The sequence below is a fragment of the Glycine max genome, chromosome 16 (genome assembly GCF_000004515.6).
Source record: "Glycine max cultivar Williams 82 chromosome 16, Glycine_max_v4.0, whole genome shotgun sequence".
In the NCBI taxonomy this organism is placed as follows: Eukaryota; Viridiplantae; Streptophyta; class Magnoliopsida; order Fabales; family Fabaceae; genus Glycine; species Glycine max.
In genome coordinates this window covers 26,827,108-26,853,373 of record NC_038252.2, presented here as the reverse complement: position 1 = coordinate 26,853,373, position 26,266 = coordinate 26,827,108, and the positions used below count along the sequence as shown (strand labels likewise).

General features: G+C 31.8%; 1 protein-coding gene across 1 annotated transcript in view; it reads right to left on the bottom strand.

Annotated features, from left to right (window-relative positions):
* The window catches only part of LOC100779462 (endochitinase A), a 53,333-nt gene extending 27,468 nt beyond the window's left edge, over positions 1-25,865 (bottom strand). Inside the window, 3 exon segments of the mRNA XM_041010231.1 lie at positions 24,444-24,803; positions 25,128-25,278; positions 25,406-25,865. Coding sequence (XP_040866165.1) covers positions 24,444-24,803; positions 25,128-25,278; positions 25,406-25,841 — 947 coding nt within the window. The 5' untranslated portion in view covers positions 25,842-25,865.
* Between the last annotated feature and the right edge of the window lie 401 nt (positions 25,866-26,266).

Here is a 26,266-nt window from a genome sequence, read left to right as displayed (position 1 = left end):
ATTTAAGAATTGAATTTAATATGCAATTCACAAGTTAAAATATAGTTATGTTAATTTTATAATTTTATTTAAATAGATAAATATAATAGATAACTAAACATATAAATTAATATAATTAAGTTGTTGTCGTTAATTTTATTTGAAGAGTGTAAACTAATAAATTAATATACACAGTAAATGACTGTCAATTGAAATTTAGGCTAAGCAATTAAAAATACTAACCTGGTCAAAATGTTGATATTGTTCAATTATATCATCCATGGACAATGGTTTAGGGGCGGATTGTTTTTCTTTCTTGCCATCAAATGCTTTTGCATTATTTCTCCAAGAATGATCATGTGGCAAAAATCAACGACTTTCCATATAAGAAAATTTTCCTCCATTTAGTAACCATGAAGACCATGTATCCATGTTACAACAAGGACAAGCATATCGCCCTTTAGTGCTCCATCCTTATAGATTTCCATATGCCAGAAAATCATTAATAGTCCATAAAATTGATGCATATAACCTAAACATTTCTTTGGTTGATGCATCATATGTCACTACACCTTTCTCCCATAATTCCTTCAACTCTTCAATTAAAGGTTGTAAATACACATCAATATCATTTCCAGGAGCCGTAGGACCTGGAATAAGTAGTGAAATCATGAAAAAAGGATCTTTCATGCACATCCAAGGCGGCAAGTTATAAGGAACTAAAACTATTGGCCAAATACTATTTGAAGAGCTCATAATTACAAAGGGATTAAAACCATCACTAGCTAATCCAAGCCTTACACTACGTGGATCCGCCGCAAAAGATGGATATTTTGAGTCAAGAATTTTCCAAGCAATTGAATCAGCTACATGTCTCAATTGCCCATCTTCAATTTTTCTATCTTTATGCCACCTCATCTCTGTAGCAATTTGTGAAGTCATATATAACCTTTGTAACCTTGGTGCTAGAGGAAAATGTCGCAAAACCTTGTGGGACAATTTTTTATTTGGATCTTTATAACGAGAAGTAGTACAAGTTGGACAAGATGTAGATTCCAAATAATCACCTCGGTAAAGGATGCAATCATTCAAGCAAGCATCTATTTTAACATAATCTAGCCCAAGTTCACGAATAAATTTTTGAGCCTCATAGTAAGACACGAGAACTTTATTTCCCTATGGAAATGCTTTTGCCAACAAAGAAAGCAAGACATCAATTGTTTTTCCACTCAAGCCAAAGAGACATTTGATATTCAATAGTTGAACAATAAATGATAGCTTAGAGAAGTTCTCACAACCAGGATATAGTTCTTGTTCGACAATAAAAAATAGTTTAGAAAACTTATCTTCTTTTTCGTTCACACTATTAGTGTCCGTGCTAGTTGTATAATTTATTTCCTTAGCTCCTGTGATGTTCTCAATATTCATAGCACTTCCAAGATCATGTAACATACCACGAACCCAATCATTGCAATTATTTTGATCATCATCATCATCATCAGGCTCACTAATCACTTCTCCATGATTCTCTCATATAACATAGTCCCTTTTTATCCCATTTATGATCAAGTGTTCGTACATAACTTTCCGACCACAACAAAGATCATTTCTACATTTTCTACAAGGACAACGAAGTAACTTTCCTTTTTCAAAACTATTAAATGCAAAATCAATAAATTCTTGAACTCCTTTGTGAGTCGTCCTATCAGTTATTTGCATCCAACTTTTATTTAACTCCATATCTATCAAAGAAAAAATAGTGAAAAATGAAAAAGATGAAGAGAAATAAATTCAATTTCAGGGTTAAATCTTGTGCATTCTAAGGTAGTTAACATAAATAAACTCATCAATAAAAATTCACGGAAGAAATTGAAAGTTTGTTTTTCTTATCTTGGTTTGCTTTTATATATCTTTCCTAATTTTTCTCAATATCTGTTTATCTTTATCTCTTTTGCTTTATTTATAACTGTTATTTTATCATTTTTTATTTATTTGCTGTCATTTTATATTAACTGTTATTACTCATTATTTAATTGGTTGAAAATAAATATGTATTTTTAAAAAAAATATTTTTAACAAAATTGTGTTATAAGAAAAAATGTTAACCCAAAAATAAAATAAAAATTAAATTTTAAGTAAATAATTTGATTTTTTGTACTTTTAAAAATATTTTTTAATACATAATATTTATTTAGCTTAATTACAATTTAATATTTTAATGATAACTATAAATTTTATACATTAAAATAGACTCATGTAATGCACATAATAAAATAATAGTCAAACAAAATATATATTTAATAAATTAATTATGATGATAAAGTTATCTTGGTTAAGAAAATAACATTATCAACATTTTAAAAAAATAAAAGGTAATTTATCACATTAAATTTAATGATCTGGATCTATCTTTTCTTTTAAACCGACTACAAGTCTAATTTTATTTTGTTATTTAATTATCTAAATTTATGATTATTTTTAGATGATTTTTGAACTTAGTGCACTTTGAGCGTTCAATGTAGTTGTATATATACACACACATACTATATATATATATATATATATATATATATATATATATATATATAAAGTATCTCATATTTTTTATGCTTGTATAGTATTTAATGTTTTTTTAATTTTTTATACAATTTTATTAGTCACATCTTTATATAGTTTATCTTATAAGAGTATTTTTAATGATCATATTTATCTTTGTGTAAAATTTAAATTAAATCTTTGTATTACAAAAAACACAAAAGAGCTACTAATGATCATATTCACCTCAAGCATTAAAAGCGAATTCAACTTCCACAATTGTAGTTGCTTTTGTTTGTTTGTTTTTTTTTTTTTTTGAATTTAAACTTAATATAATACTTCATAGTTTTCCCTTGAGTTAATCAGATTTTGAAAATTCCTTGTAATATGGAGGCATGTACCATACATGACTAACAACTTACAGTTGTAAACTAAGGAAAATTTATCCAACAAATTAGAGTTTTTTTTGGACTTAAATATATTTTTGGTCCTTGATAAATTAACAGCTTTTATTTTTGGTTTCTAATAAAATTATTTTTTGTGTTAAATCTCTAATAAAATAAGAAAATAAATTTTTTGTCCTTGTTTTTTCTTTTAATCCTTCTAATATATCTATTTTTTTTGTTTTTGTCTGTAGATCATTTTCTATTAGTCTCTATCGAGTATTTTTCAACGGGACTACTAGAAGATGAATAAAATTTTATAAGGACTAAAATAAAATAACAATAACTAAAAATAAAATTTGTATTACTAGGAACTCGATGAAAAAAATTATTAGAAATCCAAAATAAAATTTAACTAATTTATTATGAACTAAAACATACTTAAACTTTTTTATAAAATTAGAACTATGTCTTGCCTCATTAGTAAAAAAATTCTTCATTCACGAGTGCTCCCATTCATGCTAATTAATGAAATAATTTAATCTTATGAATGTTTGTTGCAAATGAAAATATTCTGTTTGTTTTAAAGATCACGTGGACCCCATTCTCTGTTCCTTCCATTTGCTCATCCAATTCCCTCTTTCTTTCTACGTTATCGTGCAATAGTATTTGGATCCATTAGATAAATGAGGAAGTTATAACTTCCCCATTATTAATTAACCTCTCTCATCCACTCTCTTAATAAACCATCAGTCCTCTTAAAAAGTTTTAAAAATAATTATAAAAAAAAACTCAACTATAACCTTGCACCTATGTACGTACGTCCAAACCAAAAGCACCCACACAAAGAAGTTACATTCTCTGATAGTGAAGAAGAAGGAGAAAATAATGTCAAAGGTTGAAGGTTCCAACTTAGAATGCAGAGAATTTCAGAGCATCAAACAAAAATAGAAGCTTTAGGGTTGTCCAAATTGGTTACCATTTTCAAGGATAGAATTCAAAAAGCAAAGAAAAAGGATAAAAAGAAGGCCAACGATGATGATGAAAACTACGTACCTGACTATGAAGGGGGACTTGGATCAAAGTCTTCAAGTGAAAATTACATGGATGACAAACCTGATTAGTTTGCTGTTACAAATGATCTTGAGTCACGGAAAAGAAAGGTAACTCTTGAAATTTTTTCAATATAATGCTACAAGTGAAAATTACTTTCTTGATTTATTACAATTATAGTTTATATTATGCACAAGTTTAACTTGTATTTTATTTCTTATTTTTATGATTAATCATTGTAATTGATAGGTGATGAAATCATCGATATTAAATTCTAAAAGAGTTTATAATGATTCATCCATACACCACTCTCTTGATAAAGAAGTGAAGGAGTCTTTACCTAATAATGCATCTCATGCCTCAGAATTTACCAATGTAGAACAAGTTGAATCAAATGCAGGTACCTTTATAGAATAATCTTTAATAAAAAATTATAATTGAAAATGTTATAACTTATCTTATTTATTTTAGGCGAGCATGTCACAAAGAAGGGACGTGGGCATACAATAAATGCAAAATTTCAAAAGAAAAAGGAAAATATTATGGCAAAGGGAAAAAATATCGACATCCAATTTCCTCCACCATTTTATAAGATTAACAGAAAACATGCAAAATATTTCAAGTCTGAGGCACAAGTGTGTATTCGCCAAAAAGCTCCTTTACAAGTTAATGGTTGGAGTGAAATTAGTAAGATGATGTAGATGAAATGTGGCGACATATGAAGGTCAGTATATAATTAGATCAATTATATTAAATTTATTTATATATTTGAATATTAGTTATGTCTTCAAATTGGTTTGATAATGTATCTTGATAGTATTTAATTTTTATTTTATTTTTTATGAAAACGTATGATATAAGGATATTTTTAGTTTATCTGACAAGGTGAAAGAATATGCAATGAAGCAAATTCAATCTCAATACAAAAATAAGTTTTATCATTTACATCAATCTTATCTTAAAGAAAAAGGTAGACCAAAATAAGTACCTCCAGAAGATTGGAATTGGCTAATTAAAAACAAGTGGAGTGGTTCAAAATTTCAGGTAAATTTATTTTATTATTTTGAGCAAATTTTTTTAATAGGTTTATACTTATAATATAAAATCATTTATACTTTGATGTAGAAAAGAAGCTTGACAAACAAAGCTAATCGAAGCAAGCAAGAAATAAAATCAATTATAGGCACAAAATCAATTGTGCAAAAGGCATTTGAAATGGTAACATCTTTTAATATTTTATATTCATTTTCTTATAAGTTATATAATAATAACTCATTTTTTTATTTTGTGATTTTTTTATGTGATATATGAAAGCTTGGTGAAATTTATATAAAGACATCATACATTAGATTATATTATTTTTATATTATTTAATTTGTCTTTTACTATATTTAATTTTAATAGAAAGAAGATTCAAAATCTGGTGAATGACTAGATGCTGTGGAAGTTTGGAAGGCCACGCACATGAGATCTAATGGAACTTGGTGCATTCCAAAAGGAGAAGAAATCATGGTAAAGAAAAAATTCATTTTAAAGTCTTGATGTCAATATTAGAATTAAAGACATTAATTGTATTATGATATCATATCTAGTTGTATTTTTATGAAATGTTTTTCTTTCCATTTGTCAACTAATAATGTGAAGATTTTAATGTATTTATGAAAATTATACATATTTTTTTCACATTGTACATAAAGCTTTGGAGAATGTGGGTGATATATATCAAAAGGAAATTTCAAAAGCTCTTGTACCACTAGTTGAACATTTTGCCATGGTATTAGGAAGAAATTCTTTAGGTGTTGGTAGTGCACCAATAACAAAGAAGTTTTCACACAAAAAAATTATTCAAAAATCAACTTGAAAATGCACAAAATCGAGCAAATAATTTGGAGTTGGAAGTGCAAAAGTTAACAAATATTACAAAAAAGCAAGAGGATGTCATTATCCAACTTCATATTGAAGTACAATCCCAATGAGAGTTGATTGAAACTAATCGAGAACAAATGAAGCAAAATCTTGAAAATGAAGTGAAGCGCCAAATTGTACGCATATTGGAAGAACTGTCAACCTCTGAATCACCTACAAACTCAAGTGCTCAGGTTAGTAATATATAGCTCTTTTATTGAATATTTTCTTTTAGACTTATTATGTGGTCATTTTTCTAAAACCAAAATATCATTTTTATTTTTATCTGATTATTTTTTTATATTGTTTGCAGGATTGAAACGTACGAAGATACTACTTATTGTAGGCATATTGGAAAAAATTGTCAAAATCACCTACTTGGCGCTTTATTATTTTTATGAGAATCTAAATATTGTATTAATGTATTTTATTTATGTATTTTGGATACTACTCTTTTAGTTTATCGTTCAACATGTAGTGACTTTGTTATATTTTAATGTAAACTTTGATTTATTTGATTTTTTTACTTTTATTTCAATGATAATTATTCCATCATTTAAAAATAATTTTCAATCATTATTGATATATTTTAAAAATAATAGAGATAATAAAACAATATTTTATTTTAAAATAGTAATAAAAATCATACTAATTACAATTAGTAACTAGTTGAGACGAAAAATTAACACTAATAATAACATTTTATCATTAATTATTTTGTCATTATAAACTCTTATAGGACATTGGTGACAATTATATAAAAATATTAGTGACGATATTTGTTTTCACAATAAAATAGTATTTTTGTGACAACCAAAAATATCGTCACTATTATAACAGTGACTCGAATATTAGTGATGACCGGTGACAAATCAAAATATTGTCACTAAATATTTCTAGTGACGATTTTTTAAGGTTTTAGTCACAACTTTTTTCATCACAAAATATATGGGGTCATTATCAATGGCAAGGACCCTAAGATTTCTTGGGAATTAACAGAGAATCTTCTCTTCAGAGGAAACTTTGGCCATTACTGCTTAGAATGGAGAAAGAAAGCGAAAGAATTGGTGGTGTGGGTACTTACTAAGGCGGTGTATGCCACCCTCACAACAGGATCAGACATATTCAGGGGAACCGTTCACTATCACATTACCATTATCCATTTTGACAATACCAAACTTTGGGGGAATCTGAATTTGATCTTGAGGCAAGCCCCTGACCACCTCAGAGTTAATTAAAATGTTATGTTACATTATATTATGGGTTGTTATTGTTAAAGTGAAACAAATATGTTACAAAGTGTTAAGGTAATTAACCTTTTCGACCAAAACTTTGTTGGCATGGGGTCGATAAAAATCTACAGTAACAAAGAAAGTGATCCCTTTACTGAATGTGTATTTGATCAAAGAGATGCCAACCTCTTTAGGAACAGGATCATTGTACACTTTGGTCAGGCCCATACACCCGAATCCCAACTTGGAAACCTTACAGCCAAAAATGATTCACACAAGACAAGGAAGATACCAACTCAGAGCCATGATATGAATGAAGGATATAAAATCAATCCAACAACATAAAAACAAACCTCAAGGCCTTGGCTTCCAAGCTTCACTCGAAGAATATCTGTCATTTTTTTTGTTCCTGTGCAAAATTCCTCTACAAATTTTCCCACTATCTCTCTCTCTCTTACTCAGCTTCATTGTGCTCTTCTTCTTGGGATCTCCCTCGCCGTCCTGTGCTTCCCCTTCCCACAGCCGCCACTCCCTTTGCAACAATGCCGTCGATTGGGAGACCTCCGTTCATGAATCCACCACCCTTCATTCCAAGTCCAAATCAAAAGCCCTTTCGCGTCCTGGTGACTTGGCCATGCCCATGGCGATGGCGGTCTTGACGGTGTTGGGATGGCCAACCAAGACAATTGTGCGGTTTGCCCAACCATGTCATCCAAGACAGTGCATGACTCTAGGGAGGAGTCCATGCCAAGGCTGTGAATGTGTGAGTGCTCTATGCGCTCCAGGGAGGACTTTAAGAGAGATTAAACTCCACCGTTGTAGAAACGGTGAAGATGGTGGGAAGGAGAAAAAGGGTTTCAGAGTTTGTTTAGGGTTTTGAGGGTTTGGTCTTTGGAAAGCGAGAAGGAGTGAGAATATGTATTCTCTCACAGAGTAGCTAGAGGGACACATATTCAAATATCAAAAATAGTGGACTGTTAGTTGTTATTCATGAGTTAGTTTGGTATTGAAAAATTGCAAAGAATTAGCACTATACCTTTAATTTATGGTTCTTTTTGTAGGAATTGTACATATTTTTATTTATTGTATGATTTTATAGAGTAGAAACTCCATTTTTGTGGTTTAATATTGAATTCAACTCAGTTTCAAGCCAAAGAAGAGAAAGTTCAAGCAGCTGATGACTCGCTTAGCGAGGTAGATCCACTCACGAGAGGCATCCTCTTAGTGAGGCATCCAGCTCGCTTAGCGGATGGGAAACCCTAGAAAAGGATAAGCCAGAGATTTGTATGCCTAGCGTGCAGCTAGCCCGCTCAGCGAGGACATTGTCTCTTCTCGCGCTCAGCGCACCCTCTCTCGCTTAGTGAAAACTCACTAACTATCGCTTAGCGAGACATGCTTGCTAAGTGAGCCTTCGGAAGCTGAAAGGTCCAAGAGCCTTTAAAACACTGAGGTTGGCAGAAATGAAACAACAAGCAGAGGGAGACGAGTTTTGAGCAATAGAGAAAGCTTAGTCCAGATAAAAAAAAGAGTTAGGGTTTAGAGGCTAGAGGAGACATCCTCCATCATCTTCTTCCAAGTTCTTTCAACAAAAATAGCTTCTTTCTTGTAGTGTTGAGTTTTTGCTTGTAATGGAAGTCTAAGCTCCTTTGTTGGGGAGTTCTACTAAACCATCTTGATGTAATATTCTCACTATCTATTTAATGTTATTTTTTGTGTTCATTGCTTCTATCTGTGCTTATTTTACATGTTTGTGGCTTGATCACCCATTTTTATGTGTAGTTAGGCTTTTTAGTATTGGAAAATGCTTTAAAACCTTAGAACTTGATAGAGCAAGCTAAATGGAGTGCAGTGATCTAGTCCATTTTATGCTGTAGGTTTAATGCAACTCTTTTAGAACAAGTTTGTTGAGGGATCAAGGACGAAGTCTAAAGAGAGTTAGGCTCATTCATGTGAGGAATCATGGTTTCAGTAGTTTCTCAGCATAAGAACACTAGGATAGTGTTAAATAGAGAAAAACATGTTTCAGACATCAAGAGAAATTCAATAGAACACTCCCTAACGCTTTTAACTTGATAGTTTTCACCTTTTATAGCTTTAGATATTTTGTTTATGTTCAAATAGATTTTCTAATACAGAACTCAATATTTGCCTTATTTTAATCCCTATAAGTATTTACATAGTGAATGTACATGATCTAGGTGAAATAAATTCTCCGAGGATATGATACTCGGTCTTACCGTTTTATATCACTTGTGCAAATCGGTACACTTGCCGACAAACCGTTCCAACACGGGCTATCTTCTAAGACGGTTTTTAAAAAATTGGCATCAAATGACAACCATTCTAAGACGATTTTCATGAAACCATCATAGAATGATTGTATTTATTTATAGAAATGTCACCGTGTTTCTTTCTAAGAATTTTTTTTGTTAACCAATGTTAAATCAACATTGTAAAAATCATTTTTCTAGTAGTGAAGGTTTTGGCATCACTTCCAATTGGCTTTGTTGTGTTCATGGTTCAACTGGCAACCATCCTAGTTAGAGGAGCTGGCATTAACCTTACTAGGAGTGGAAGTATAAGGGAAGTTAGAGGTAGTGGAATAAAAATGTTATTAATACAGTTGAATCATGGGCTATACTAGGGAAGTCAAAGATAGTTGAATCAACTACAAGGAAAAAATGTTTCATGGTTATAAGGATCAATACATCTTTTGGTAGTAGGAAGCGCAAAGATTTTGTTTGTGCAACTTGGATGCCATAAGGTGATTTAATGATATTTCAACATTTTCTAGTTTTTCCTTTCTTAAAATATCTCATTTATCTTGTTTAAGTGATTCCATATGCCTCATGTATCTAATCCAAGTTTCTAATGGAACTTGATATAGCTGAGGAAAGAAAGAAGTTGGAGAAAGAAAAAGGCATAATCCATGATGAAAACCTATATGGTTGGTAATTGATGCAATTTCAAGTCAATGAGCCAAATACAAAAGGATAATTAGTTTGATGTAATCTCAAGAAACACAAAACAACTAAGTAGGAGCAGATAATATTGAAAATTGGAGCAAATATATTTTTCTACTTTCTATAATTCCTTTTTACATGTAACATTGTCCTTGGTCCTCTCTTTATTGCGAATCCTGATGAGATGTTCAGGCTTTTGCACATGATATTTTTTAAAATTTTATATATTCTTTATTTTTAAATTCAAAAATACAGCTACACACATAGTGATTAATTGATATGAACAAGGAAATGGGACGGATTACCTAAAAGTTTTCAGACTTAGAAATTAACTTAGTTTTCTTTTAGAGAAGGATATTGCAGGCGTCACACTCAAGAAATAAGTGAGAAGTTGAGTGATAAGTCATTGATTTGATCATCACAAATTGCCTTAATAAGATCAGATTCAGTTCTTTTCCCAAGAATCAATAGAAGCTCTCACAAAAGGGAGAAAACTTAAACTTTCATTGAGACTTAAATCTCCTTAAAGCTACAAAGTTCCTACTATTTATAGGCTAGGCTTCCTTCTAAACATCCCACTATGAATTAATTTTCACTTAGAACTAAATTCTCACTAACATTAAATATCCCACTAGCACTAAAACCCCACTAACCACTATAATAACTTGGGAAGCCTAAAAATATAAAAACTGACCTAAAAGATGTCAACAACCATATGAACTTATTACATGAAAATAAAATACAAAAATTAAAGGAAAATTAGAAAATGGACCTTAATTAATTCTTTAGACAAAAAGTTATGTAATCCATCCAAATAAACTTCAGCCTATAGATGCATCTTGAGTATAAACTCTTGGGCTCATTATGCTCTTCAAATTAATGTCTTTAAGTTTGTTGAATTTATCTTCAAGTTCTACAAATGAGACAATTCTTGATTTGGACACTTGCATGACTAAGCTTTGGAAAGACTTCTTAGTTCTTTTTGGTCTTGCTTTGGTCATTGAGTCTTTCATCCATTGCAAAAGACATTTGAAATAATTGGACCCTTGCTGGATCATATCACTAATTGAGACCATAAATACATAGTCATCTATTTTATATATGTATAGATTTGTCATTTTGAATTTGACTAAGAATCTATTGATTATTATGATAAAAGGTGTGGTAGACATTTTTTAACCAAAAAGTAACACTTTCTAAGACGATTTTTGAAGAATTCTCTTAGAAATTATCAATTTTTAAAATAAAAAATAACACATTGTAAGATGATATCTTAGAAAATCGATGTAGAAAATGAGATTCTAAGACGATTTAAAAATTGTCGTGGAAAGTCAACGTTCCACGATGGCAAATTCAAACATAACTATTGTTGAAAGCATAAAATAACCGTATTTGAATACCTTTTTGTAGTAGTGTTTCAAAATTGATATAGAGTGGGGTAGTAAAAATTGATCACTTTCTACATCGATTTAGGCCATAAATGATGTAGAAAGTGATCATTTTCTACATCATTTTTTTCCTTGGTTTTTATGAATTTTTTTTTAAAAAATTTCTATTCACCGTTAAACTCCATTTGTAATCTACCACCAAATACGTGAATAAACTGGTGTGAGGTTGTTCCAACTTAACCAAGGGTGTCTGGTTTTAATCTTGGATGTGTAATTATGTTAAATACTTAGAGGAAGAGCTTTACTAACCATCGTTATCCTACCCGACTCAAACAAGATTATATCCGGTGAAAGATATATATGGTCTAGGCAAAAAAAAAAAAAAAAAACTCAACTTGCAATCTTACACATGTTATTTATGTTTTATGTTTCTATATATGGTTTCAGTTTTAGGCTCATACATCATATATTGTATATTCAAAATTATGATCTGTCAAATTATAAACTACAACATCAACAAGATACAAAAAGGTTCTTAATGAGGAAAATCCCTTGACATAAGAGTGAAAATGATTGGTCGTCCATACAAAAGAAAACCTTTTATTGTTATTATTAAATGAGACAAAATAGTCTACAAGAAGTGTACAAATAGTGCATAAAGTGATAAAAAAAATTAAATTGTTTTTCATTGGAGTTTAATGTAATTGATCCTACTTTCATGTAATTTCTATCTTATTTGTATTTAGTAAAGCATCGTTATTGTTCTTCTTCCATTCTTAATGTTTTTTTTTTGTTTTATCAACCTATTTACATAATTTTATGATTCCAAGTGTATTAGGAAAATTCCTTTGGATTGTGAACTGAAGAAGACAACTAATTTTCTTCATGCCTAGGGATAGGTAAAAAGGATTAGTCATCAATAAACTCTTTTTCTTAATGCAAATCATTTGGTATGCTAGTTTGAGGGATTTAGGTCATCTCACTCAAGGAATTAAGGTTAGGATAAATTTGTGGGTTGATAATAACATAAGTTTGATTGAATAGGAATACATATTCATTGCATGTACGAATTCCAATGAAGTTAAATTCCAACAATTTATCTCATTGAATTCATCTCAATTTTCTATACACACTAAGTACTCGATAAAATTCCTCAACCAATTTTCTCTTATTTTTACTTTTAATTTCTATGAAATCATCATTTTAATTTGGTTTCTTGATTCTTCAATTTTCGTAGTCTAGGAATTATGCTATTAATTACCCAACTATCACACAAGTCCCTATAGAGATGTTACTTTGTTACATGAGCGATTTGATACTCTTGCCAAAATCCCAATAAGTTTTGATCTCATACTTGAACCATATCTTTTTTCTATTTTTCATCTCCTGCATAACATATCACCAGTTAAGACACTAAAGGTAGAGATAACACCCATTCAAACTCAAGTTATGAAATTAGAGTCATATCTTTGGTTCTCAATAATCCTCCAGCAACAACACATAGCTTGGCAAGGTTGAAATAAATAAGGGTAGTCTTTTCTTAGCTAGAGCCATGTGTACCACTAAAATTTGTAACTTAGAGATGAACATGATGCAACGGCGAAGGATTCAATTCATTCTCAAGTCTTTCTTGGTTTTTGAAGGTGAGTCAAGTTACTAAAAAGTGAATAAACTTATCACAAAGGAATTTAAAGAGAGTAAGGCACTAAACTATGAGGTCCCAATACCTGCAGTCCATCTTTGCAAAACAAAACATACAAAAAGAAACAAAAAAGGTATGGAGTGAGGTTATATTCTTTCAACTTCATTTTCGTGGAAAGAGTCGAGACTTTTTCCACTCCGACACACACACACACATTCTAACCTATGGTGAACCTAACAATGAATCTAAATTATCTTATCATGATCATCATTATCATCATCATCAACATTATTATTGTTAGGATTATCGTCAGATGATCAACTACTAATCACAAATCAACCCTCATGAAGTGATGGAAAGTAAATATATTACAAATTTTAGTTAATAAAAATTAATACATTTTTATCATGTACATTGCACACGCTTAACTACAAGTGACAATAGTATAGAAGACTTTATATCTAGCATTTTGACTTTTATATAATATATAACTGGTTGTGTTTAATTTTTCTATCCGTAATGCATGCACCTTGAAATAATGTAAGTTGAAAATGGTTTTATGTTATTCAGTGGGGTTAACCTAATGGTAGGATTTTGTATAATTTGTATGAGGTTCTATTTTATTTTAATTTTTTATTAATCATATTGTCACTATATTATACAGAAAAAGATTATTCTAGTATTCATTATGCTTTAAAAATGGTTAAAGAATTTAAAATAAAAATTTATATAATTAAATAGTCAACATTCAATTTTATTGATATATTTTCTCTATAATAATTTTAATAAAATACCTTTCTTTATTAACTTTTAAATGATATTCTCAGCATTATAACTAGTCAGTCCGAATTTAAAACCATTTGTTGCATAAGTAAATACTCTTAATAACATGAGAAAATTCTTTGAATGCGGTATTAGTTTCATTGTCTTTGATTAACAATAATAAGGCAGCAATAAAGGTCAAAACTCGGCTGCTAAGATAACCACTTTCGTGTAAGACATGGCACTCCCAATTCCGATTCAGCCATGCACAGTGATAGACGTGAATATTTTCATTTTTAAGGAGTAAAGTGAGTTCATATGTGTCTACAGTTTAATCATTCGATGAGTCATATTAATCAATATTAAAAAAGATTAAAACTTTAAAAAAATTCCTCCAATCCTGTCGACGTTACCTGTCTCCCTCTTCTCCCTCTTCCTCGATCCCTTTCTCTGTAATTATGTTGGTGGACGAAGGCAAAGCCATGTGTATCAAGTGCGGAGAAGACAACTCTATGTTTGAACCGTGCATGTTCCTAATGAATGGTTGGCTCCAATTACGTACACAATTTTTATTTTTCATGTAAAATAGCTTAAATATAACAATTTTAATAATAAAGCAAGGTGAAATATCTGGCTATGAAAATGATGCCCACAAACTACAATTCGATCAGCAGCAATAATAAAAGTTTATTTTTACAGTTATGAGCAATTCTTTCGGATGTTTGGTTCTCAGGGTTTGTTTTTCTGAGATCACACACACTTTCATTTTGAGAAAATTTTTTTCTATTGTCATACATCAACACTTACAAAGATTAAAATAGTTTTTAAATCTGCTGTCCTAGCAAGTATTCATAGGAATTTATGTTTTTTGACAATCAACAAAAAGTCAATCATAACAACTCCAGAAGTTGACCACACTGGTTACCTACACAACTTTTAATTTTAAAAGTGACGAATTCAGAATGGTAAACATAGACAAAGATTCAAGTTGAGTGGATAATTTTGTGTTGGGTGAGTGGTTTGAGTGGTGGAACTTACATGAGGCAAGTTCTGACATGACGATGACTTTGAAAATGACGAAGAGAACCCTTGAAGTAGAAGATAAAGAAGCTTCATATGTTGTCTAGGAATGTGGGCAGCGGCAACTAGAAAAGAAACTTGAGGTCCTCCAAATTAAGCATCCGTGCGTGAGCGTTGCTTAATTAGGAACCTCCCTAATAGATATTCACTCCACCACTTTCTCATTTTCAATTGGCACAATGAGGAACTGTTAATTTTCTCTAAGCTCACATTCACATTCCCACAATATTAATGGAGTGTTTCAATATGAGCTTTAATTAGAAAGCTTCCCATAATGGAGGCTAAAATTTGGTAAGGGAATAGTGTTGGAGACAAATACTTTTTCTTTCTTAATTGACACGATTCAAATAAATTTTAAGAAGAGAGGAATGCTAATAGTTGGTACTAAAAGTTTGTTTCCAGACATTATTTACAGTTCTTCACTTTCAATTGCTTTAAAATAAATTATTAAGTGAAATTTATTTGTACATATGTTTGATAATGTATATTTTTTTTGTTGGTTGTGTCAAATAATGATGGATTATTTAGTATGTGTCTATCAAGTTTAACTTTTCATGTATATGATCACAAATTGAATGCTAGAAGATTGTTTTCTTTTTCTAAGCATAATGATAAAAATGTTCCATTAATGTAGAACTAAAAGTGAACTAATCAACACGAAATTACTAGAGACAAATTTACAAGTCCACTAGTTATTAGCCTAAACAAAATATGATTTACTTATATATGCATTATCTTATTTTTGTATTCACCATTTAATTTTTTTTATTGTAATCTATACGTTTAAATACCCACAGATCTATTTTTCTAAAATTAATGGAACATTTATTTATTATATGATGAAAGCAGCCCAAATTAATTTTAAAAGAAAAACTAATAATTACAAATGTAATATAAAATATTTTTAAAAATATCTATATTTTAAAATTATATACAATTGCAAATATGTATTTATTAAGATAATAATTTTTCATAGAAATATTTATATAAATTAAAATGATATAAAACACGTATAAGTAGTTACACTCATTTTCCCTAACCTTATGTTTGGATGAAGAATTCGAAATTTTCTAGGAAATTCAAATACACGACATTTTAATTGCTTTGATTTAAATTCCTTTCATTTTGTAAATATTTTGTTTGGATGAAATAATTTAATTTCTTGTATTTTAATTTCCTTGTTTGAATAAAGTAATTCAATTTCAATGAAATTCAAATTTCCACTTTTAAATATTTATTTAAAAAATAAAATTTTAATATTGAATGAAAATAAATATTAGTACTTTTTAAATATTTAAATATTCAAAATAATTTTAATTCTAGAAAATATTTAATAATTAAATTTTTAATATTTAATAATTAAATAATCAAAATAATATACCTCGACGACCGGGAAAGGGAATTAAATATTCAAGGTTAATGACTTAAATAATCAAAATAATTAAATAATCAAAATCTCAAAAATAAAAAATCCAAAAAACCGTGAAAGGGAACCTAGTAGCACTCATCGATTCAAAACGAGTCGTTTCGGTGGAAATCGATTAAGAAGAAACCCGTACGTGGCCGAAGATGGGAACACCGTTAGAGGTGGGAGAAACCTCGATGACCTTAACGTTAACGTTGTGCTCTTGCGCCACGCGAAGGTGGTACTTCTTCACGTCCAACATCGGAATGTTCTGCTTGCAAATAATTTTCGCCTCCGTCACCATCTTCACATCCAATCATTGTCGTTGAAACACAACGTTTGGCTCAAGCCTTCTCTTCCAAAAACCACTACAACAATGCACAACACAACAAGAAGACCCAAAGTTCCCAAATCACATGAAGCATTATTGTTGATGATGATAACGATGATTATGGAGAGAAATCGTTGTTGAATGGTGAAATTGTTAAAGAAAGAGAACGAAGATAAAAAAAAAAAAAAGAGGTAGGTTTTTTTAGGCTCAAACCCCATAATTACTGTGAGAGAGAACAAAGATTGAGAAACCTACAACTACTATGAGAGAGAATGAGCAGAACGAACAAGTGAGACAAAGAAGGAGAGCTAGGGTGCAAGAGGATGCAGAGAATGCAAGGTGTGAGAGACAAAACAAAGGGGCCTATGGTACGGTGTGAGAGGAGAAAAGTTCAAACTCTTAGCATTAGGGTGAAATTTTAATTTCTACTATTTTAGTCTATTAAAATTCTTTTAAAAAAGGATGAAATTTTAAATTTTTTGAAATCCTATATCCAAACAAGCAAATTATGATAGGAGTATTTTAAATTCACTAAAAAAATAAATTGTTTTTCTTGAGAAATGCAATTATACACACTATCCTTTCTTCTTTTGTTTGGATAGTGTGTATAATTACATGTTTGAGAGGTGTTAGTGTAAACGATGTTTTAGTATTAATATTTTTAATAAAAGTTAACAGAAATTTAACGATTTTTTTTATAACCTACATTTTTATATATTTGAATCTGTCATGCGAGGGGAGTTTATTCTTTAACATAAGAGGGAAGGGGATGTAATATGTACATCTCAGGTGAGGAGAGTATAATTTACTTAAAATTATTTAAATATCGGACAATATTTATAACTATTTTTATAATTTTCTTACATATACATACATACATATATATATATGTATATATATATATATATATATATATATATATATATATATATATATATATATATACACCAACACATCCTTATGTTGTAACAATAGTTTATGGCAAACCGAAAAAATTACTGGCTGAGTCACGGATAATGTCGCTTTCTTTAAGACGTTTCGTGGCGCTGCCAAAAAATTGTGCAAGCAGACTATCAACCACGACGTCCCCAGGATAAAACAGCCCAGATCACTGTATAAGATTCTCACTGCACTGAGGGAACCTTTTCTAGAATTACACCCTCTTGTATGACTTGAAATGTCACTCTAAAGCCACCAAAAAATATGACTTGAAAAGTCACTCTAATAGCCAACCGAAAAATATGACTTGAAAAGTCACTATTATAGCCAACTTAAAATATGACTTAAAAAGTCACTATTATAGCCAACCGAAAAATATGACTTGAAAAGTCACTCTAATAGCCAACTTAAAATATGACTTAAAAAGTCACTATTATAGCCAACCGAAAAATATGACTTAAAAAGTCACTCTTAAAGCCAACCAAAATTTTAGAGCGACAGAAAGAAAAAGGGAGAAGTTTGCCGGAAATGCATTGGCTGAAATATGGGAGGGAGAAAGAAAAGTTGAGGAAATGCTTCTAGGAAAAATGAAGAAATGAGCTCTATATATAGGGAGTGAAACACTATTCAAGTGTTTATCCTGAGCGATGTGGGACTTGAAGCCTTTCTTTTCTTTCTTTTTTTCAAACTTTCATCCTTTGTTCTAACAATCCCCCACTTGAAATTTGAAAAGAGGATTTTCGAGGATTTCATAAAATTATGCATAAACAAAGGTGTCATACAACTTGAACCTTTGCATAGTGAGTAAGATTCAGATTTTACTAGAGTGACTCGAAGTCTTGAACTCTATCTCCGACATCAAACCACACACAACATTTTCATAGGTGTATTCTATAAAGCCCGTGCGTTAAAGGTCATGCACGTCTATCCCGGTATAGTGAACGCTCTAGAAATTTTTGCCCAAAATTTCATATGAAGCGGCCCCCACTTCAACATTCACATAGGTGAGTCTATCAAGAGTACTCCTGTAGCCTAGGTACTCCACTCAACGTAGAGTATAGGTCTCATTAAGAATTATGAATTTTTTTCATAACTCATCCTCTTGTTACTTCAGGAATCATGCTGCTTTCACTTATAACAGCATGTTCATCTCATATCACTTCATAACTTGTTATTACCCATTGAACCTAGTTCTTGGGATCTCCAGTCATTTAGGTCGGGTTACCATCATGAATGATCATCATAGTAAGGGCAATAGTCCCATTCTTTTAGAAGTGTTATGGACTTTCTCTCTAGCTAATCCTTTCGTCAAAGGATTTGCTAAATTGTCATCAGTGCGTACATGATCCATTCTAACAGCTCCTGTTGAGAGTAATTCTCTAACAGTGTTTTGCTTACAACGTATCTGTCGTTTCTTACCATTGTAATAACGGTTCTCAATTTTTGCAATAGTCGCGGTACTATCACAATGGATCAACACAGCTGGTATCGGTCTTTCCCATAAAGGAATCTCTGCAAGTAAGCTTCTCAGCCAACTTGCTTCCTCACTAGTAGTTGCTAGTGCTATCATCTCAAATTCCATAGTGGACTGAGCTAAGATAGTCTATTTCTTTGACTTCCAAGAAACAGCCCTACCAGCTATGCTAAATATATAGCCGCTGGTTGCTTTGGAATAATCTGAAAGAGTGTTCCAATCTGCATCGTTGTATCCTTCAAGCACAGCGGGAAACCTTTTATAATGTAATCCAAGGTTTATGGTTCTTTTAAGGTACCTCATTACCCTTTCAATAGCGTGTCAGTGCTACATACTTGGTCTACTGGTAAACCTGCATAATAATCCCACAACATAGGCTATGTCGGGTCTAGTACAATCAGTGGCATACCTAAGGCTGCCAATGATACTTGTGTACTCAGTTTGTCGTATACCTTCACCAGTGTTCTTAAATAGTTTTACACTTGGATCATATGGTGTACTAGCAGGTTTACAATCAAAGTAGTCATATTTCTTTAAGATCTTCTCAATGTAGTGAGATTGATCCAGAGAAATTCCCTCTTTTGACCTAGTAATCTTAATACCAAGGATTACACTTGCTTCTCCGAGATCTTTCATATCAAAGTCGTTACACAACAATGATTTCACATCGTTCACTACATGAATATTTGAACCAAATATGAGAAGGTCATCAACATATACACATATGATAGTGCAAATATTATTTACAGATTTGTAGTAAATGCATTTGTCACTTTCATTCACCTTAAACCCATTCGAGACTATTAAGTTATCAAACTTTTCATGCCACTGCTTAGGTGCTTGTTTTAGGCCATACAAAGATTTATCTAACTTGCAGACTTTATCTTCTTGTCCATGAATCACAAACCCTTCAGGTTGTTCCATATAGATTTCCTCATCCAATTCACCATTTAAAAAAGCAGTTTTAACATCCATTTGGTGTACCACTAGAATGTGAATAGCAGCAAGAGATATTAGCACCCGAATAGATGTTATTCTAGTGATGGGTGAAAAGGTGTCGAAGAAATCCACATTCTCTCTTTGCCTAAAACCCTTGGCTACAAGGCGAGCCTTGTATTTATCCATAGTACCATCAGGTTTTAGTTTCTTTTTCAAGATCCATTTACAACCAATTGGTTTGCAACCAGGAGGCAAGTCTACTAAATGTCATGTCTTGTTAGATTCTAAAGAATCCATCTCATCATTAATGGCTTCTTGCCACAAGTCAGCATCCAAAGAAGACCTTCTTGGAGGTTTGATGGATCCTCCTCTAATGTATAAGCCATATAATCGGGCCCATAATCTTTAGCAATTCTTGCTCTCTTACCTCTTCGAGGCTCTATATCTGGTTCTGGTTGTGCAAGATTTTCACTACTAATAGCAGGAAGATAACTGGATGAAGTACCCCCACTATCTCTTATTTAAAAGGAAATTTATTTTCATAAAAATCAGCATCATTTGACTCTATGATCACTTTTGCGTTTAGGTCATAAAACCTATACGCTTTGCTATTAATAGCATAACCAATGAACACACATTCATAGGCTCTACTTGTAAGTTTAACCCTCTTAGGGTTTGGGATCCTTACATAGGCCAGACATCCCCAAGTTCTCAAATAAGACAAATTTGGTTGTCTTTTCTTTAATATCTCATAGGGAGATGTCTTTCTTTTTGATTTGGGGATTCTATTTAGCACATAACAAACAGTTAACAAAATTTTGCCCCACCAAAAAGATGTTGCACTAGAACTCAACATAGTAGCTACAACTAATTCTATAAAAGTTCTGTTCTTTCTTTCAGCTTTACCGTTCATTTTAGGTGAATATGAAGCAGTCGTCTCATGTATGATTCCATGCAAATTATAAAACTCATTAAACAAACTGGAATCATACTCCTTGCCTCTATCACTTCGAAGTTTCTTAATTTTCTTATTGAATTGATTTTCAATTTCTGTTACAAATAACTTAAACATGTCAAGCGCTTCACTTTTATTTTTCATAAGATATACATATGTATAATCAGAGCAGTCATCAATAAAAGTGATAAAATATCCTTTTCCATTTCTGGTCAACGTTCCATCAAATTCACATATATCAGAATGTATTAAATCCAATGGCTCAGATTCTTTAACTACTGATTTATGTGATTACTTAGTTATTTTAGATTGACTGCAAAAAACACATTTTTGAAAGTGATTTGAAGATAGCTTTGGAATAAAACCTAAGTTACTCATGTTAGATATGCAACGACTATTTATATGACAAAGTCTAGAATGCCAGATATTAAAATCACACAGCATGTAAGCAGAAGGAGAAACTTTATTAATATCAAGATTCAATTTGAACATGCCATCAATGGTGTACCCTTTCCCTACAAATACCCCATTCATGGTCAAAGTAAATAAATCTGCACCTATGGTCTGAGTAAACCCAACCTTGTTTAAAAGAAAACCAGAAACCAGATTCTTTCTCATCTCTGGAGTATGCATCACATCTTTGAGAATCAAAGTCTTTGCAGAGGTAAACTTCAGTTCAACATCTCCAGTTCCAGCAACAGTAGTGGTGTGGGAATCATCCAGCAACACTTTCTTATTTTCAACATTCGTGTATGTTTTAAACATAGCACGATCATAGCAGACATGGCGGGAGGTGCCAGTGTCTACCCACCATCCATCTGATCCTCCAATCATATTGATTTCTGTTATCACAGCTATGTATGGCTCTTGAGTCATATTAGCCAGGGGAGCACCTGTTATTGAAGGATTTCTGCATTTACGTGCCATATGTCCCGGTTTGCCACAATTGTAGCAGAGGAATGGCTCACCAGGATTATTCTTGGCAGGTGGATGTTGTCTAGCATGTTGGACCCTTGGGGGGTTCTTGTTGTGGTTGGAGGTATTGCTCACATTGCGATTCTGATTCTTAAAGTTTTTGTCAATAGGCTTCAGAACTGCACCTATGTTCTTCCTTTTAGTGTTGTTGTGAGACACAACCAACACTTCATCTTTCTGATCTTGTCTGCGTGCCTCTTCCTCAATGCGCAGACGTGTGATCAGAGACTCCAAAGAGAATTCTTTGGTCTTGTGTCTGAGAAGGTTTTTGAAATCCTTCCAGCCAGGAGGCAGTTTGTCTATGATGACAGCAACCTGAAACTGCTCATCCAATGCCATACCCTCTGATATGATATCGTGAGCAATTTTCTGTATATCATAGGATTGAGACTCTACTGATTTATCATCAGTCATTTGATACTTGAGGTAGCGGCTAACAACATACTTTTTAGTCCCAGCTTCCTCAGTATCATACTTCTTTTCCAAAGCCAGCCAAACTAATTTGGCAGACTTATATGGGCTATAATAATCATAAAGATCATCAGCTAACCCATTCAGAATGAAATTCTTGCATAGGTAATCATTTTCATTCCAGAGAGCTAACTCCATGGTCATTTTATCCTTCATTTCCTTCTCAGCATCCTCAAGTACCACTGGAATATCAGTGTTCAAAACATAGGCAACTTTTCTCATAGTTAAAGAAAACATAATCTTTTGTTGCCAACGTTTGAAATGATACCCTTCAAACCTAAAAGGTTTGTTGAGGTCATTGATGTTCGAGCTAGTAATATCTACGGTAGTCATAGCAGAATCAAAAACGTCTTAAAATTGTTGTAACAATAGTTTGTGGCAAACCAAAAAAATTATTGATTGAGTCACGGACAATGTCGCTTTCTTTAAGACGTTTCGTGGCATTGCCAAAAAATTGTGCAAGCAGACTATCAACCACGACGTCCCTAGGATAAAATAGTCCAGATCACTGTATAAGATTCCCACTGCACTGAGGGAACTTTTTCTAGAATTACACCTTCTTGTATGACTTGAAAAGTCACTCTAAAGCCATAAAAAAATATGACTTGAAAAATCACTCTAACAGCAACCGAAAATATGACTTGAAAAGTCACTCTAATAACCAACCGAAAAATATGACTTGAAAAGTCACTATTATAGCCAACTGTAAATATGACTTAAAAAGTCACTATTATAGCCAACCGAAAAAATGACTTAAAAAGTTACTCTTATAGCCAACCGAAAAATATGACTTAAAAAGTCACTCTTAAAGTCAACCAAAATTTTAGAGCGACAGAAAGAAAGAGGGAGAAGTTTGCCAGAAATGCATCGGCTGAAATATGGGAGGGAGAAAGAAAAGTTGAGGAAATGCTTCTCAACTGGGGCAAGGAAAAATGAAGAAATGAACTCTCTATATATAGGGAGTGAAACACTATTCAAGTGTTTATCCTGAGCGATGTGGGACTTGAAGCCTTTTTTTTTCTTTCTTTTTTTCAAACTTTCATCCTTTGTTCTAACACCTTATATATAAATTCACTAAGAAAAATCATTATATTGAATTTAAAAACACATTAAAAAATGTTAGATATTATAATTAAACTCAACACCTTTCAAAAGCATAGATTATCATGTTAGTTGATTAAATAAATGACTCTTATAATTATATCTCTCTCACACACCCACACACATATTATTTTTGAAATTCAAACATGCTCCTTACATGAGTATGATATATCATCTAATACTTTTAATTTAAAATGAAAAACTTAACTTTTTATTTGTTTCAGCCTATCATTTTCAGCATTTGTAGTTCTAACTTAACTTTGAATTTTTTTTTAAAAAAAATTGTTAATTTGAAAAAAAAATTTATAAATTTGTTTATCATAAATAAAAATATAATTTATATGTTAGAGAATATTTATTTGTTACAGATTTTAATTTTAATATAATTTATATAATTAGAATAAAAAATTATATATTATAAAATATAATTTTTGTTGTATAAAATAAATATTCATTTTGTGCTTCTCACAAGATAAATTAGTAGTTTTCAATTCAATTAAATGTGTGACTCATAAGAAAAACCCATTCAAGTTCAAGATATTAAGATTATTCCTACCCAACACCGAAGGCATGGCAATGACTAATGTATAATTCTTTTAAAAAGATTATGGTAGTTAAGAATTACCAGCTTTAAAAAAAGAACTACTATTATCAAAATTTCAATTTATCGACATAAATTATTAATTATCTAATTTCCATAATTTTAAATGGTAATGCTTCCCAAAATTTTAATCCATTGTCGTTATTCATCAGCAACTCTTTGTCATAGAAGATGGTAATACATTAATTATTTTTTGTTATAACATGATAACAGAAGGAGCTTCGTTAGCAATAAGGTTCCCGTTACATGTATAGGATCATTGTTGGCCCTTTATTACATACTATATATTATTATTTGTAAGAGTAATTTGCTTAGTTAAGCAATTAAAATGGCCTTTGATTGTTGCAATCCAAGTTGTTCCCGGGGCTCACTCCAAAGATTTGGCAGTACCTTTCGTAGAACCCGATCCGACTTTGGACCCGAGAATCCGGGCCCCGTCCGCATTCGAGCCCGCCATTGATTATGTTGGTGATCACACCGTATCCGGGGACCCGACCCGCTTGCCAGTCAGCACTAGATGGGTTCCATGTTCCAATAATCACACTATGGCTTGATGGCTTGTTTCCCTGTGCGGTCATCCAAAACCATATGGCTGTTCTGAATGCCACAATTGGGTCTCTGGATACTAGATCCGGGTCGTTTAGCAAATTTAGATTAAGTTGTTCTCCTGCTAGCCCGTAATTGTAGTTGCTGTTAAAAAGGGTCAACACATCCCATTAGCTCACTCATATGCTACAAACATGCATTATTACTAATATAGACCCTCATATATACTTGATATATATCCCTTAAGTGTAATCTAATATATTTATTGATTGATAAGCTCAATATCCCATTAGCCCTCTCATATCATATGCTACGCTACTTCATCCTTTAAGTGTATGTAAATATTAGGTTTAACATACATATCTTATTATTGTTTTAATGAAATGGGTTTCATCTAAATTAATTGCAGAAACTTAATTATAATAACCTGTTCTTATTTTTCTTGAAATGGTAGGATTAATGACTTACTGTGTGAGTTGGATTGGTCCTCGGCCATAATACTTTTTACCAGGAGCACAAGGCCATCGGGTGCCGCTAGTACAATAATCTGCCTGGTTGCGTTCGTTGATAAAACAATATCCCCACGCGTATGGACCATCTGGTGCACTTGCCCACCCTCCTACACACAAAACATACATATAATTGATATCGTTGTCAATTAACCAATTCATATATATAATAGTTTTGCTTCACAATACGTACTAATTTTAGCTACCATATATTCAATTAGTTATCAATGAACTAACCTGTGGTTTCATGAGAAGTTTGACCGAAGAAAGCAGCAATCTCCCTCCTGCGAGTGGTTATATCACCGGTTGTGCCAAAGCCATTGAAAGAGCGAGCAGCAGCAATGAAAGCATCATAGGTGTAGAAATTACGCCCGGGACACGCTGCATCGTTTCGGTGTTTAAGCATTTCTTCAAATTGAGAACGGCTAATGGTGTTGCTTATATCTCCTCCACTAGGTGTTGTTGGTGTTGGTGTGGAGCCAGGTGTACATTGGCTCTGGCAACCTCTTCCACAATGGGCTTCTGTGTTACCACACCACCCATATTGACTGCAACATAAACCATTTGGGCATATCACGCCACCAACTTGGGTACCACAATTTTGTGCTGCGGCCCCAAGCAAGAATGCTAATAACAAGCATAGCATCAAAGGACACAATTTCATGTTACCCATTTTTGTAAAGTACAAGAAAAGGTGTATGATATGTTTCACTAGGACGATCAAGATATTTATAGATGAGTGGTGATGGGAGTAATAAATTTCTAATATACTTTTTTTCAAAATTGGCTCCTGCTTAATCTTGCTATGCTGAGCTATGACTTTGCATGTGCATGGTGTAATATTAATTAATTTCACGCCATAGAGTGGACGAAAGTATAATTACTTTGAAGATCAGCACACTCCCTTTCTATACCCAAATTATGTTGGGCGGGGCAATTGTCCCCATTCCCGTTAATAGCTTCAGCTCTTGATCATGTTGCTTATAGATCATAGTACTTAATTAATAAAAAAAATTTGTTGCTTATTTTCTAATAAAAGATAATTTTTTTAACAGATGTTTGCATCCATAAGATTTTCATTTTTGTGATATTTTATGA